The sequence below is a fragment of the Eupeodes corollae genome, chromosome 2, assembly GCF_945859685.1.
Source record: "Eupeodes corollae chromosome 2, idEupCoro1.1, whole genome shotgun sequence".
Classification (NCBI taxonomy): Eukaryota; Metazoa; Arthropoda; class Insecta; order Diptera; family Syrphidae; genus Eupeodes; species Eupeodes corollae.
The window spans coordinates 125,382,410-125,397,910 of NC_079148.1; the positions used below are offsets into that span (position 1 = coordinate 125,382,410).

Here is a 15,501-nt window from a genome sequence, read left to right on the forward strand (position 1 = left end):
CCTTAAACAGTTCAACCGTAATACTCGCGCTTCTAGGAATGCCCATCAGTATTCCCTCGAGCCCAACTTCGGCCGTACTATCAAATACTGAGATTCGTTCTTTAGCCGTACTACGCGAATGTGGAATGCCTTACCACACTCTGTCTTTCCTAGTCATTGCAACATTCAGGAATTCAAAACCAATGTGCACCGACATCTCCTTTTAAAACCTCTCTCCTCTTCCTAGTGCTCACACTGTGCCTCTGCATAATAAGGGTAGTAACATCCCCTTGAGTGTGTGTTTATTATAAAAAAAAACATGCCAGTTACAAAATCCAATCAATGACTTTCGAATGGATTCGGAGTGATTTTTGAAATTCGTATTATGGTAGAAATGTCAAATTGTCATGTTCTCTTCGCTGACTACTCATCAGTTTCCAAAATCCTCGTAATAAGCATGTGGACCCGGAGTTATCAAATCAGGCACAGTCTACTCCGAAAACTTAAATTGGAACCTAAAGCAAAATAAAACAACAATCTTGTTTTCAAAGAACCACAGAAGTAAATTTTTCAACACATAAAAATAATCCACTCCTACTCTATAACATCTCTGTTTTCTTATCTGTCACCGGCTCTGCTGTTCATAAGAAATTTGACAACTCAACTCAACTCAAATTCCTACGACTTCGATTTGTAAATACACAAACTTTACAAAAAATTCGATATAAATAAATAATATTGATAAGTTTTTTGACTATTTTTCCGTTAACAACAAACATCACAAAGAATGGACACAAAAGTTGATATGAGCGGTGACATGAATGTTCCCAGTGAGGATTCCAAATCACAAATTGACTTTTCAAGGTAATCCATGTAATTTGGCAAACAATTATACTCGAGTCAAATGCATACTAGAACTTGAGTCATCATCTGTGTAATTGAAAAAACATTTAATAATAACTAAATCGCATTTTGTTTTCTATTTGCAAATAGTTTTACACAATTCAGCAAAGTTCCAAGCATTGGAGAGGTAATACAGTCGATACGTAAATCGATAAGACCATGGTCGGAATTCTTGCATACACAGAATTTCAAGACAGTGGCTAGTATGCCACGTCTGTCGACGCGCTTCATACGGAATCTATCCTATTTTCAAAGCAACTACATACTGATTTTTATCATTTTGATGATATACTGCTTGTGAGGCTATAGAAACATGATGTCAAGGTTTAAATTTTATAAATTCTATTCTTACAGAATCACCTCGCCGTTGGTTCTTATTGTTCTAGCTGCATCTGCTTATATTTGCCATAGAGTGCGAAAAGCGGCAACACAATTTACATTGTTTGATAGAACTCTAACAACGAAACAACAATATATAATTATAAGTCTTGCTTCTATGCCTGTTCTTTATTTGGCAGGAGCTGGTGGACTTATGTTTTGGACATTAGGTGGGTTTTTCTTTTTGGATATCATTTTCGATTAAAAAAAACGATTTTTTCTTTGTCTTTGTTTTCTTAAAGGAGCTTCATGTTTTGTAATTTCTCTACACGCAATATTCTACAACATTGACGCGATTGTTACCGAAGACACAGAGGGTTTCTTATCGGAAGTTGTTTAAGCTTATTTATTATTGTTTCTTTTTAAACCCTTTACCAATGTATATTCTATGAATCTGTATATTATTTACACTATCAAGCAAATTTTAACTGTAGCATTAACACAAAAATAAAACATATTTAACGATAAATCAAGTTTAAAGTGTTTTCTGGATTTGTGGTACACAGGGTGTCGGTATACAAAATGTGGTGGCTTTTTATCGACAGCTAACTGCGTATTATATTTGTTTGTTCTAAAAATGGGTGTTAATATTTTTATCTAACATTTTTTTTGAATGGGGTCAAGAAACAAAGCGAAACTGTTTTAAGAAAAACAAAAGTAAAAAATGAACAATGGCTTATCGGTCCGACTTGTTGTCTTGCTTACGATCAACTTAGCTACAAGACACAGGAATACAGCACAATCTTACTAAGGCTATGGTGCATTCTGCACAAAATCAATCATAGATCGTTTATAGAAACAACTTGCTTATTTTTCTGTTAATGGAATGACAACTTTTTATTAAAAACAAATAACAAAACGAATACAAAAAAAAAACATAATTTAATCAGAATCTGAAATCTCATAAACTACTTTGGGTGGAGCTCGTGTTCTAGATGACTTCTGATTCATGGCATCAAGCAATGTTGGTTGCCTTGTACTTGTATTGGTTTTCTGGAAACATTCAAAATGTTTTCAAAAATTCATATTTCTAAAAAAATATCTTTCGTTTTCTTACCGATCCTACAGATATATCCAATTGAGGCATAACTCTTCCCGATGTACTTGCCCCCCGAGCCCTACTTCCACGAGCTGCTCCTCTGCCACGTCCTCGGCCTCGTGTTGTTGGTTTAGTGGGTGTAGGGGGTGTGCTTATATCATCATCATCAATGTCTTCAATTGTTGTTTTAGTTTTGCGGGAAGCAGGTGCTTTCTTTTCAGATAATTTATCTGTTGACAAGCCAAATAACGAATCGACTTCTTCATTTCTAACTTTTTTAGTTGTGCCACGCTCTTCGAGTAATTTTATTATTTTCTCGTGGTTTTCAGCTCCATTGTCGCGAAATAATTTCAGTTCGTCGTCAATGGCTTCTTCACTCGGAAGTTTAGACATTAGGTGATCGACAGCCAGTTCTTGGTATAATCTGTTGAAAAGTAAAAAGTTTTTTTTAGTGCACCCTGGCTAGGAAAATACTTGAGTAAAAAATAAATATAGACAATGTTTTGTTTGTTTGGAGGATTAACCAATTTTTGGTTTACAAGGAGTTACCGTTAACCACCAAACACAATTCTGATCAACTAACAACCAACCGCAGTTTTCAGCGACACTACTCTGGGATTTTATATTTTGATATTTTGAAAAACTTTGCAAATCCGATTTTATCGTTTCTCAAATTCTAGGCTTTGTTTAGGGCTGAAATAGATAAAGTTCAAGGTCCAAATTAGTAATCCTTCAAATTTTATAATCGGATTCGAAGACTTTCTGGGCCGGAGCATTGGTTTCCATGCGCTCTACGTGACCCAGCCACCTTGGTCGTTGGACTTTTAACCTTCTGGCTAAGTCTAAGCGTTGTTTAATCGTCTCCTCCACTCCCCTTCTATGCATACGGGACCGTAAATCACACGAAGAACTTTTCTCTCGAAACGACACAAGGTGCTTTCATCCGCTTTTGTTATAGTCCATGATTCTGCACCGTATAGCAGGACGGGGATTATAAAGGTTTTATATAGTGACACTTTGGTCTCTCGAGCGAGGACTTTACCACTCAATTGCTTTCTTAGCCCAAAGAAACAGCGGTTAGCAAGAGTTATTCTGCGTTTGATCTCAGCGCTGCTGGTGTTGTTTTCTGCGTTTACAGCGGAGCCTAGGTAGACGAAGTCCTTGACTACCTCAAAGTCACGTCTGTCGATGGTGACGTTTTGACAAAGACGTCGGTGTTGTATGTCCTTTGTTGACGACAGCGTGTACTTTGTTTGCCCTCATTAACCGTTGAACCTATTTTTGCCGCCTCTGCCTCAATTCTTACAAAGGCCCCATTGACATCACGCTGAATTCTTTCGATTATGTCAATGTCATCAGCATATGCTGGTAATTGGACAGACTTTTGAAAGTTATTGCCTCTAGGGTTGACGTGTGAGCTTTGCACTATTCTTTCAAGTACGATGTAAAAAATATCGCATGACAGCGTATATCGTTGTCTAAAACCTTTTTTTGACATCGAAAGATTTTGTTAAGTTGTTTCGAACCCTTATGAAGCAGCGTGTATTCTCCATGGTCATCCTACACAAACGGATGAGTTTGGCAGGGATGCCGAAACTAGAAATAGCTCTATACAGCTCATCCCTGTAGATGCTGTCCTATGCGGCCTTGAAATCGATGGAAAGGTAGTGGGTGTCGATTTGGTGTTCTTGGGTTTTTTCCAGGATCTGTCGTAATGTGAATATTTGATCCACTGTGGACTTTCCTGGTCTAAAACCGCTCTGAGAAGGACCTATCAGGCTGTTGACGATGGGCTTTAGAAGTTCACATATTACGGCAGAAAAGATTTTATAGGCGATGTTAAGTAGACTGATTCCCCTATAGTTGTTGCAGTTTAGAGGGTCTTCTTTTTTCAGGATCGGGCAAACAAAACTGAGGTTTCATTCATCGGGCATGCTTTTTTCCGACCATATCTTACAGATAAGTTGGTGCATGCTCCTAACCAACTTATTTCCAGCTGCTTTAAAGAGCTCGGCATTCAAGCCATCCGCTCCAGCGGCTTTATTAGACTTCAGCTAGATATAGCAATCTTTACTTCGTCTAAGTCGGGAGGACGAGATTGTTGGCTTTTGTCGTCTATGTTGAATGGATCATCCTGCCTGACAGCGGAATTCGGTTCGTCGTCACCGTTATACAGTCTGCAGAAGTGGTCCTTCCATGTCCTCAGCATTGACTGCGGTTTCACTATGATGTTTCCACTTTCGTCTCTGCAGTCTTCTGTTCTAGGATTATGTACCTGTGAATTTCGTTTTACCTGTTCATAAAACTTTCGAACTTCATTCCTCATTTTAAACCTCTCAACATCTTCGACCGCACGCTTCTCATGCCTTCTCTGTTTCCTTTTGAGAAGTCGGCGTTCCTCTCGCCTCTTCTGCTAATAGAGCTCATGAGCAGCTCTCGTGCTTTTATGCAGCGCCGCTTTGCGTGCCTGTTGTGTGGCTGCATTTTCCTGCCGACATTCCTCATCAAACCAGGGTTTCCTTGTTGGTGGCTGCTTGAAACCCAGCACATCAGAGGCGGGTTCTTTGATTGCATCTTGACAATGTTGGCACTGGTAACGCGGTCGGAAAAGTATTTGGCGATCTCTTGCGATTGTAGCCGTTAACCGTTGTACCTTCTGCCTTGCCTTGAGTCCGGAAACCCGAAGTGCTACCTTGGCTACAACGAGGTAGTGGTTCGAGTCGATGTTAGCTCCACGGAAAATTCGGACATCCATGATGCTGGAAGCGTGCCTGGCGTTGATAGCAATATGGTCAATCTGGTTGACGGTAGATTGATCTGGAGAACTCCAAGTTCCTTTGTGGATGTTGAGGTGTGGAAAACGCGTACTGGCTACCATGAAGTTTCGCCGTGCAGCAAAATCTATGAGCCTGAATCCGTCGTCGGAAGTGTATTTTCAGAGTAGTTAATCTAATACCTGACCCGAGTTGTTCATGAAGAACCTGTTTGCCTAAGAATAGACGAACAAGCCTAATGCTTTTCTTATTAGCTGCTAACTATATATTTATGTGACAAAGTTTAAGAGATCATTATTAAAGAATTCGTATTCTATCCAATATTCTGCTAACTATAAATAAGCAACACAAATGACAACTTAACGCCTAAAAAGTGACGACTCAAAGATATAATGGTCTTTAAATAATGGTACAGAAAAACTTCACCCTAAACTAGATACAACATTTATCTATGGTTGTTCAGTGTACAAATATAAATATTTTTTTAAGAAGTACTTACTGAAGAATAGCATCTGCGGCATTGGCATCATTTTTCTCAACCATCCTGTAACACATCTCAGACAGGACTTTCGAACTAATTACTTGCAGTTTCTTATCTTCATCGACCTCATCAAAGTAACGATCAACAACATCCTCAACTTTTGTTTCATTCTCGTTTTGCTATACGAACAAATAATGTAAAAAATTAAGGTAACCCAATCCAAGAAGAAACAAACTTACCTCCATTTTGAATGCATCGGACATGACATTCTTGTCGAAGTCTTTGGTCTCGGACTTAGTTTTCTTGATAAGCTTTTTGAAAACAACTGCATCAGCTGGATTAGCAATCTATCCAATAGAAATGAAACAAGTTAATAATCTTATATATGTTTCAAGAGAAATACCCTCTCATTGTACTGCTGCCCAAATCGAATGGCATTGAACATCTGTACTTCATCATTGTAAATGATACGCAATCGAATCAGAGGTAATTTTGGTTGATTTGGATGATCCGTTAGGCGTTCTTCGGCACGTTTAATCATCTCCTCCATTTTCTCTTTGGCTAAATTTTGTACTCTTTCAGCGGCGTCAGCTTGATCGAATCCATAGTCATCGGAAAATTCACTCAACGTGATCGACTCGAAGATAAAAGGGCGCACAGTTTTCAGAGGTACAGGTTTAATTTGGAATTGTTTGTTAAGAACTTGTAGAATTCCTACATTTTTCGGTAAGGATTCACCCTCTGCCAATGATGTCGCTACCGATGACCCCGGTTGGGTGACATAGAAGTTTTTTTTCAAGTTAACTTCTGGTTCAACCCGACAATCATGTTCATGACCCCAAAGAATCAAATCCAAGAAATCCGGAAGAGCCTCTTCGGGAATGTGATTTTTCCTACCTCGATCGACACGATTTTGATGGATTACCATGAGATTGAACCATTCTCCAGTGGATTCATCAGGTTGTTCCATTAGAATTTTGCCAGCTTGAAAGAGTCGACACAAACGATTATCGTGGATGTGAGAAAGGCCATAGAGAGCGATTTGTGTTTCTCCTTTTCGCAGAAGAATGGGATTAATATCAACTTGGCTGAGATCGGTCCAGCGACCAAAGTAGTTGATGAGACCTGTGGTAGCTAAGATATTAAGGGCACTGAGGTTGCCAAAACCAATGGGATCATCGTGATTGCCATGAATCGAGAATACTGGAATGGATACATTAACATTAGGGTCTTCGTAATTGACCGTCTGATTAAGAGCATCATGAAATGCTAACGATTGATCAGATAGGAACTCAATGGATATTGGTCGGTCGCCAAGGGTATACTGTCGTAAAAGTTTTATGCACCTAGTATGACAAGAAATTATAAAGTTACATCAAAGCTTTGACAATGGTTTGCAACTTACTTATGTAAAGAATTCTGACTGGGAGTAGCATCATGAAATAAATCTCCACCTAAAAGAATAAAATCAACGTCTTTCTCCACTGCAAGTTCAAGAATTTCTTCGAATGCAATAAAACTGTCGTTTCCTAAATTCGAACATAAACAAAGGAATGAATTTCTTTCACAGTAGATGGGTAAACATTGCAGCCGGCTTTTTTGTGCGACTATTTTGAGACTCACCTCGAATTGGATCCTTTTCGCAATAACCCAAGTGATTGTCTGTGGCAAGCATTATATTAATAATATTTTCTCTCTCATATTGCTCAGAAGCCATTATATTTATGTTTTATTTAAATTATTCAATATAAAAACGAAATCAAAATTAAGACGAAATAAAAGGAATACAGAACTTTGATTTATACAAATGCACATACATAGTCGAGTTCAGATTATGGTCTTAATCAATGACCTCCAGGTGTAGAGAATATAAAATACCTTTTCTCTGAAGATTCAGTGGACTTAGAGCAGATTGTCGAATTTAGTTTCCTTCATGTGTCTTTTTGATGTAAATCCACTCTCTGTGGATTTCAAAAATATTTCGGTTTTGCTAAATAATTGAATATAATGCTAAAATGATTTACAAAATTCAAAAGAATTTGGTCAAAATATAAAACCACGAGAAAGATTATGGATTGAATTTGAGTCTTGACATCTCCAATCCATTGTTCTCTTAATGTCGGAGTTCTTCCAGATCTCAACAATCTGAACAAATCTAATTAAAGAAAACAACTGTTGCTTTTTAAATTTTGACATTTCTTTCAAATGCGCTCAGACGCACGAATATTGAAATATTGGCGCTAGCTGTATTAAATTGGATAAATGTTCTACAAGAGATGGCAGTAAGATAGGTCAAAAAGATTTCTTAACATCCGGGAAACTGTACTCCGAAAACAACTTAACTATTTAAGTGTTCTTATATATATAATAATTTTAAGCTAATATTCTATGTACGACCTCATAGAAGGACAGTCCAGGAACCTATAGACTCTATAATACGAAGGCGTAAGTGGGAATGTATTGGACATACGCTTCGAAAAGTAACGACAGAATTGCAGGCCAAGCATTGCAGTGGAATCCTCTCACACAAGAAGGAAGAAGAGCTGGACGACCGAGAAGCGCATGACGCAGGACAGTCTAGGCTAAATTAGCGTCACTAGGCAAAATTTGGAGTGAGCTGAAACCCATCTCTGGAAACCGTACACGATGGCGCATAGGCGTATCAGAGGCCCTACTCCCCTTAAGGTGTTCCCAACGGACTTAACAGGTCTGAGGACATATTAAGTAAGCAAGTAAGGTATTCTATGTTATAAAATTTTTCGTTCGGATAGGAAAAATCGCACTGGTGGAGGTGTAGCTATTTATATAAGAGAAGGTCTCAATTGTAAGCTTAAATGTTTTTCACCCATTGGATGTCCTATTGAATACCTTTTGGTAGACATAATGTTAGGAGTTGATCTTGTTCGCTTAGGTAGCGTTTATAGACCAAATAGAAATGACAAATTACTCTTTTATGACCAAATTTCTGTTCCTGCTTTTTCAAAACATGGCCTCATCTTTCTAACTTTTGACCTCGATACTAACGTTCATGCCAACAATACAACTTATAGTTACCGTAACTTCATGAATATAAATTATGCCTCTTTGGCATTCGTTCAATTCCTTGGAGGCTTGTTTATGGTATGACCTCGCCGTATGCTCAAGTTGACTTTCTTCATAGTAATATAAATAACATATTACACACACATGTTCCCTTATCAACCGGTAGGGTGAGACCTAAAGTTAATGCTTGGTTTAAGAATGAAATTTGTTTGTTAATAATGCAAAGAAATCATGCTAACCAGCGATGGAAGCGCTACCGTATAGATGAGTACCTTCAGGCTTACAAAAATAAACTAAAAGAAGTTGTTCGTGAGATAAAAATAGCTAAAACAAAGTTCTATTCTAATAAGCTTAAAATTAATGTAGATGGGCGAAAGATGTGGAATAATCTTCGGGAATTAGGAGTAGGCAAGCAGAAATTGAAGTGCGAAAGTGATATAGATGTGAATGAACTAAACTTAAATTTCTTATCGATTCCAGATACTAATATCACCTATGTTAATAGAGTCCCGTTTAATAGCACTGTAGATACCACTGAAACACCGTTTTTCTTTGAAAGAATAGAAAGTACGAATGTCGTGGAAAGCTTTTTATCAATAAACTCTAATGCAGTTGGTATAGATGGAATACACCCGGTTTTTATGAAAGCTATACTACCTTTTTTGCTTCCGTATATAACTCACATTATCAATACAATCGTTTTGACCTGTGATTTTCCTTGTCAGTGGAAAAATGCAAAAATTATTCCAATACCTGAAAACTCATCGGGTGGGGAATTTAGGCCGATATCAATTCTTCCCTTTTTGTTCAAAATCTGCGAACGAATTATGCATAAGCAAGTTAATGATTATCAGCAATTTTGAAAGTAGTTGAAGACATTAGAGCGCAACTCGATGAAGACCAGGTTACTTTTCTTGTCTTACTGGACTTCTCCAAGGCATTTAATATGGTTGACCACTCTATTCTTATTGATAAGATGAGCCACCGTTTCAATATGTCTTCTTCTGCTGTAAAATTGTTTTCATCGTATCTTAGTGATAGAAAACAGGCTGTCTTCTTAGAGACTGCCTTATCAAATTTTTGTCCTGTGCTACGGGGCGTTCCACAAGGATCGATTTTGGGTCCTCTGTTATTTTCCATGTACATAAATGACATACAACATACAATCTTGAATTGTTCAAAACATTTTTATGCTGATGATATTTAAATCTATAAAAGCTGCCCTCTTGGGCTCATAGAAAACTGTGCCAATGATCTGAACGATGATCTCCAAAGAATTATGAGGTGGTCTTTAAACAATGGTCTCTCGCTTAATCCGAAGAAATGTAAATGCCTTGTTATCTCGAAAAAGAAGCTAGACCTTTTTTTTTATATTCACAAGCACTAAAGGGGTTATTAGTACCCTTTATATGTTTATATTGAAACACAGTGCGAGCGTTAGGAAAATAGGGAAGGATTTAAAAGGAGATACCGGTGCACATTGGTCTTAAAGTTCTGAACATCAAAATGGGAGGGAAAAACAGAGTTGGCCAAAGCATTCCACATCCTCGATGTGCGATTTATGAAAGAATCTCTGTACTTGACAGTACGCCCGAAATTGAGCTCAAGGGTGATGAGCATTCCTAGAAGTGCGAGTATTACGGCTGAATTGTTTAAGGGGTGGAATGCAACTGGCTAATTCGGCAGAACATTGTTTGTAAAAATATCTATAAAATAACGAAAGACATGAAACATTGCGACAGTGTTCTAGCGATGTAAATGTTTCGATTATAGTTCGGTCGCCTATCATTTTTAAAGCCCTTTTTTGAATTCTATCCAAGAGATTTAAACTTGTTTTGGGGGCACCTGCCCAGATATGCGAATTATATTCAAGCTTTGGACGGATAAAAGATTTGTAGATTATAGCCAGATCAGAAGGGGTGAAAAATTTCTTCCATCTTCGGAGAAATCCTAAGCACCTGGCAGCATTTTTGCCGATATCGAATATGTGATCATTCCATAAGAGGTGATCTGTGATATTCATACCGAGTACTGAAAGTTGATTAGTTTCCTGGATGCAAGTGCCGCTCATGGATAGCGGCATCGGGGGTGGGTTACGCTTTAACGACAGGAGACAGCATTGAGTTTTCAAAGCATTAAATTCTACACGGTTTTTGATTCCCCATTGGACAATGCTGTCAAGATCAGAATTTAATGAGCTTATCATACGCTGCCGTTTAAATTCCACATCCGAAGGACAATGATGTGAATCTAGAAACGAATATGAAAAGCTGAGGGTACTGTCGTCGGCGAAACAGTTTAATGGATTAGAAGTGACAGACAAAAGATCGTTTATGAATATAAGGAAGAGAGTCGGAGACAAAACGGAGCCCTGGGGTACACCAGCATTTATTTTATAAATTTCAGACTTGAAGCCATCCAATACAACTTGTATTGAACGGTAAGAAATGTGATTTCTAATCCAACGAAGAAGAGAATCATCAATACCAAAAGCACGCATTTTCGATAAGAGAGCTTGGTGCCAAACTCTATCAAATGCTTTTGAAATATCAAGTGCAATAATCTTACTTTCTCCAAAACGATGTAAAGATTTGTTCCACTGTTCGGTGAGATGAACCATGAGAACACCAGTGGACCTATTGCTACGAAAGCCATACTGCCTCATTATGATGCTTCCGTTCTTCAAGATATTTCTTAAGCTGAAAATTAATCAGCGTTTCCATGACCTTAGAAAGAAGGGACGTAAGTGCAATTGGACGATAGTTTGAGGGAGAGGAGGATTCGCCTTTTTAGGGACAGGCTGGACAAATGCAGTTTTCCATCCACTCGGGAAGAGACCTGTAGAGACTGTATTTTATTAACCAAAGCAACTAGCTAACTTTCACCCCCAAAACGGCTCCCATTTACCCTTATCAAGCAACTTCAACTTTAACTTTTGTATGCTTGGAATAACGTTATGTTACTATGATCAAAAGTCAACCTCTGGAGCTAAATTTTCGGTCGTGATCTCCTCCATATGGACTCGTGAGAATGTATCAGGGACTACATTTTGGACACCCTTCCTATGTTCGATCACGAAGTCGAAACCTTGTAGTTTGAAAATCCATCTGGCCAATCGTCCAGTTAGATCTTTTTGCGTCATCAACCATTTCAGACTTGCGTGATCGGTGATTATAGTAAAGGGTAAACCTTCTACGTAGGCCCTGAACTTTTTCACAGACAATATGGCCGCATAGCATTCAAGTTCTGTAACGCTGTAATTCCTTTGTGCAGAATTCAGCTTCTGTGACATGAATGCTATCGGTCGTTCATTTTTTTCCTCATCCATCTGGAAGATTACACTCCCTACTCCAGAGGTTGAAGCGTCGCATTGTATGTAAAAATGTTTTGAAAAGTCTGGATTCGTGAGTATGGGAGCAGTAACTAAACTCGTTTTGAGTAGTTGAAATGCTGTTGTAGCTTCGTCGATCATCTTAAATGTCTGTCCTTTCTTCGAACAGTCTGTCATTGGAGCTGCTATCGTTGCGTAATTTGGTATGAAACGTCTATACCATCCGGTCATACCTAGGAACCTACGGAGTTGCTTGGGGGTCTTTGGTATCGGAAAGTCCTCGACCGCCGATACTTTGTCTTTGTCAGTTCGTATACATCCGTCACCAACTACATACCCTAAGTATTTTATCTCCTTGAAACAAAATTTGCTTTTCTCTACATTTATAGTCAATCCTGCTTGGCGTAAGGCTATAGCAACTTCCTCCAGTACCTTCATATGTGTTTTGAAATCTGGAGAACAAATCAAAAGGTCATCGAGATAGACAAAGACATTCTGTCGAAGACGACCAGGAATAACTTTGTCTATTAGCTTAGACATTCTCTGGGCGGTGTTACACAACCCAAATGGCATAACTGCAAATTGGTATAACGGTCGCCCAGGGACCGTAAAAGCTGTCTTCTCCCTTGACTTGATCTCCAGAGGAATTTGACAAAAGGCATCTTTCAAGTCAATACTGGAAATAAACTTCGTATCTTGAAGTCTGCTTATAATTCCCTCTATATGTGGAAGAGGATAAGCAAACTTCTTCGTTCTGGCATTAACTTTTCTAGAATCCAGACACAGCCTGTTTTTCCCACTTTTTCTCACTAAAACAACCGGACAACTCCAAGCACTGTTACTCTCCTCTATCACTCCCATCTCCAGCATTCTGTCCAGTTCAGCGTACATCAGTTTCTGTACTACTGGAGAAATGGGATAGTGCCTCTGTTTTATGGGAATTTGTTCGTCATCCACTTCTATCACATGTTCTTCTAGATTGGTTTTACCCAATCCGAGTATTGCAAAGGAGGGGAACAATAACTTGATGCCCTCCAACTGCTTAGCTTGATCTGGTCAAAGATCGCGAAAATTTGGCTGTACTTTCGTCATTACTGGAGCGTTAAGCTCACTTATTATATTTGGAGCAACATTAAAAGAACTCCAGAAATATACACCCAGATATAGTGGTTGTAAAAGACTAGGAACAACCAAGATCTCCAATTTTTGTGTTTTACCATCCCATGAAACATTGGCTCTAAAACATCCTACAATCTTCTGTTGATTTCCATCAGCTGTTCTTATATCATTATTCATTTTTGTAATTTTGATATTTTTCCTACTTATAAAGTCCATAGCTCCTTTTCCTAAACAAGTAACGGACGCTCCACTATCTAACAGTCCTTCAAATGTCTCTTCCTCTAATTGAACTTTTGCGTATGGCCTATTGTCATTCGTCATTGTCAGTATTGTAGCTTCAATTTTATTTTTAGTCAGTCTTTTAATTGCACTTTTCTCCCTTAGCTTCCTAATCTTCAGATAATTCCTACTCTTCATTTTTATAAAATCTATTTCATCACCAAAAATTCTCTTTCTAGCATCTTCATATTCTATCATTCTCTGGTGAAGACTTTTATGATGGATCTTTTCTTCAATCCGTTGAGTACCTTCGTTATTATTTTCATTTTCTGTTTTTCTTTTCAAAATTTCTACTCTTTTAGGTTTTTCGGATTCTCCGGGAGGGGTTTCGTCGTCAGCGGTTGACTCCCGTTCTGTTTTAATTTACCTTTTGTGTTTTGTAATAAATGTCGTCAAGCATTTTTAGAATTATGTCCTAATGCTGCTTGTGTGATCAAATTAAAAAAAAATCAGTTTTTAAGCTCAAATTTATTATAATGGTTTAACTATAAACAAAACCATTATTATACCTTATAAAAATGTTTACTTTTGCAAGCTTAAGACATTACACTGCAATCATAGAAGCAAGTAAATAAAGTTACAAAGAAATTCTCGAATCCACATTATTCTTATAGTTGATTCTCAATGCCACTCCAATAGCGTGTCATTTCAACTGGAAATAGCTTTTTACCTTCAATTATGTAAACTTTTCCATTTTCATCCCTTTCAAGAGCTTGAAGAATACAGCGGGAAACATCAGCAGCACTAATTTAAATATTTCCCATTAATTAAATATAATGAAGATTATTTTATTTGGCTTTTTTATTTCTTACCTTTGTTTGTTGAGTCTATCTAGAATGGTGTAGGACTCATCAGCCATATCACTAAATAGAATTTTTTCTGTGAAATTTGTGAACATGTCTGTTATAGTTGCACCTGGGCAAAGTGTTATGAATTTGATACCAGTCTTTTGAAAGTAATAATCGTTCTGAAAAAAAGTAGCACTCATTTTGTTAGCAAGTTGGTTTTTAAAGAAACTTATATCCTACTCCTAAACACCGAGTGAATCCAATAATGGCATGTTTTGTAGAGGAATAGACTGGCAATAGAAACATTGGATCTAATCCAACTACTGAAGACATATTGGCAACTAAACCTCCTTGTCCGCCATTCTCCTTACTCATATGCTTCATGCCTGCTAAAGTTGAGTTTATAATGCCACCCTTTTAGGTTTTTAAATGAAATATTGAAGATTAAATTATTATTTACATTTTTGATCATTTTGTACAGAAACTTACCAGGTTAACTTGTAACGTTCTCGCCACATCAAGATCATTGAATATCCCAGCTACATTTACCAACAAATGTATGCTTCCGAAATTTTTTATAATTTCTTCGAATGCAGCATCGATTCCTTGCTTATTGGCCACATCCATCTTAATAAGAAGTATCGTTTGGGATGGATGAGCAGCTCGAAGTTTGGCAATGTTTTCAAGATTTTCTTGAACATCAATAAGAGCCACATTCTGCATAAGAGAGAAATATAAAAATTTACATTCCGTTGGATTTGAGAATATATCAAGAACTTACCGCAATGCTATTTTTCAAAAGTTGTACACAAACCTGGAAGCCAATGCCTCCAGCTCCTCCAGTTATGACAGCATTCTTTCCAGCATAAGCCATTTTTCGAGATCAATAGAAATTTTCTTAGAGCAATATGAAAGTATAAATATATGAATGGAGTGATGCTCGCACAGGTACTAGCTTGAAGCCATGGGTGCCACTTGATTTTATATCATTTGCATATAGAAGAGATAATATTGGGGATGGAAATTGATATCATAGATTGAAGACAATGTGGTATACAATCAATAAAAATTATTTCTCCAAAGTATTACGATATACAATTGTAGTTTAATATGAGATTACGATACACACCTATCTTATTTCAGATGGGTTAAAAGTACAAGTAATTACGGTTACATATCACAGCTGGTTACTAAAATGAATCGGTCGGATATGCAAATTGTATAGGTGTAAGGGATTTTTCGTAGCACATTATGAAAGAAATGTTTTTTTTTTTAAAGAAAACTTGCTTAATACTTGAAATCCTGAAATACAATGTAAATATTTTGTAAAGTTTATGTCTCCCACCATCTATATATACACGTTATCCATGTACTATATCTGAAATAAA

At 37.5% G+C, this 15,501-nt stretch overlaps 3 protein-coding genes across 3 annotated transcripts; 1 reads left to right on the forward strand and 2 right to left on the reverse strand.

The window, feature by feature from the left end:
* Nucleotides 1–623: 623 nt before the first annotated feature.
* LOC129947361 (prenylated Rab acceptor protein 1) lies at nt 624–1,733 on the forward strand. The gene is made up of 4 exons (XM_056057898.1): nt 624–843; nt 973–1,179; nt 1,237–1,430; nt 1,503–1,733. Exons 1-4 carry the CDS (start codon nt 767–769, stop codon nt 1,598–1,600), a joined length of 576 nt encoding a protein of 191 aa, XP_055913873.1. The 5' UTR covers nt 624–766; the 3' UTR covers nt 1,601–1,733.
* Nucleotides 1,734–2,067: 334 nt separating this feature from the next.
* Nucleotides 2,068–7,373, reverse strand: LOC129947360 (double-strand break repair protein MRE11). Its single transcript, XM_056057897.1, has 7 exons — nt 7,178–7,373; nt 6,960–7,083; nt 5,958–6,900; nt 5,794–5,901; nt 5,573–5,733; nt 2,318–2,723; nt 2,068–2,253 (listed from the first exon to the last, which is right to left on the reverse strand). The coding sequence occupies exons 1-7, from the start codon at nt 7,269–7,271 to the stop codon at nt 2,143–2,145; spliced, it is 1,947 nt and encodes a 648-aa protein (XP_055913872.1). The 5' UTR covers nt 7,272–7,373; the 3' UTR covers nt 2,068–2,142.
* Nucleotides 7,374–13,774: 6,401 nt separating this feature from the next.
* On the reverse strand, nt 13,775–15,075 carry LOC129946830 (alcohol dehydrogenase). Its single transcript, XM_056057179.1, has 5 exons — nt 14,895–15,075; nt 14,603–14,830; nt 14,354–14,527; nt 14,138–14,292; nt 13,775–14,069 (listed from the first exon to the last, which is right to left on the reverse strand). The coding sequence occupies exons 1-5, from the start codon at nt 14,985–14,987 to the stop codon at nt 13,934–13,936; spliced, it is 786 nt and encodes a 261-aa protein (XP_055913154.1). The 5' UTR covers nt 14,988–15,075; the 3' UTR covers nt 13,775–13,933.
* Nucleotides 15,076–15,501: the final 426 nt, after the last annotated feature.

What these genes read in the sequence shown, in the direction of transcription:
- LOC129947361 (XM_056057898.1), top strand. Translation starts at nt 767, where the DNA reads ATGGACACAAAAGTTGATATGAGCGGTGACATGAATGTTCCCAGTGAG. An exon ending in TCACAAATTGACTTTTCAAG is followed by an intron (nt 844 to 972) that starts GTAATCCATGTA and finishes ATTTGCAAATAG; the next exon opens with TTTTACACAATTCAGCAAAG. An exon ending in ACTTATGTTTTGGACATTAG is followed by an intron (nt 1,431 to 1,502) that starts GTGGGTTTTTCT and finishes GTTTTCTTAAAG; the next exon opens with GAGCTTCATGTTTTGTAATT.
- LOC129947360 (XM_056057897.1), bottom strand. Translation starts at nt 7,271, where the DNA reads ATGGCTTCTGAGCAATATGAGAGAGAAAATATTATTAATATAATGCTT. An exon ending in GGCAGCAGTACAATGAGAGG is followed by an intron (nt 5,902 to 5,957) that starts GTATTTCTCTTG and finishes TCTATTGGATAG; the next exon opens with ATTGCTAATCCAGCTGATGC. An exon ending in TGGATATATCTGTAGGATCG is followed by an intron (nt 2,254 to 2,317) that starts GTAAGAAAACGA and finishes GAATGTTTCCAG; the next exon opens with AAAACCAATACAAGTACAAG.
- LOC129946830 (XM_056057179.1), bottom strand. Translation starts at nt 14,987, where the DNA reads ATGGCTTATGCTGGAAAGAATGCTGTCATAACTGGAGGAGCTGGAGGC. An exon ending in TTTTGAAAAATAGCATTGCG is followed by an intron (nt 14,831 to 14,894) that starts GTAAGTTCTTGA and finishes TCTCTTATGCAG; the next exon opens with AATGTGGCTCTTATTGATGT. An exon ending in GATAGACTCAACAAACAAAG is followed by an intron (nt 14,070 to 14,137) that starts GTAAGAAATAAA and finishes TATTTAAATTAG; the next exon opens with TGCTGCTGATGTTTCCCGCT.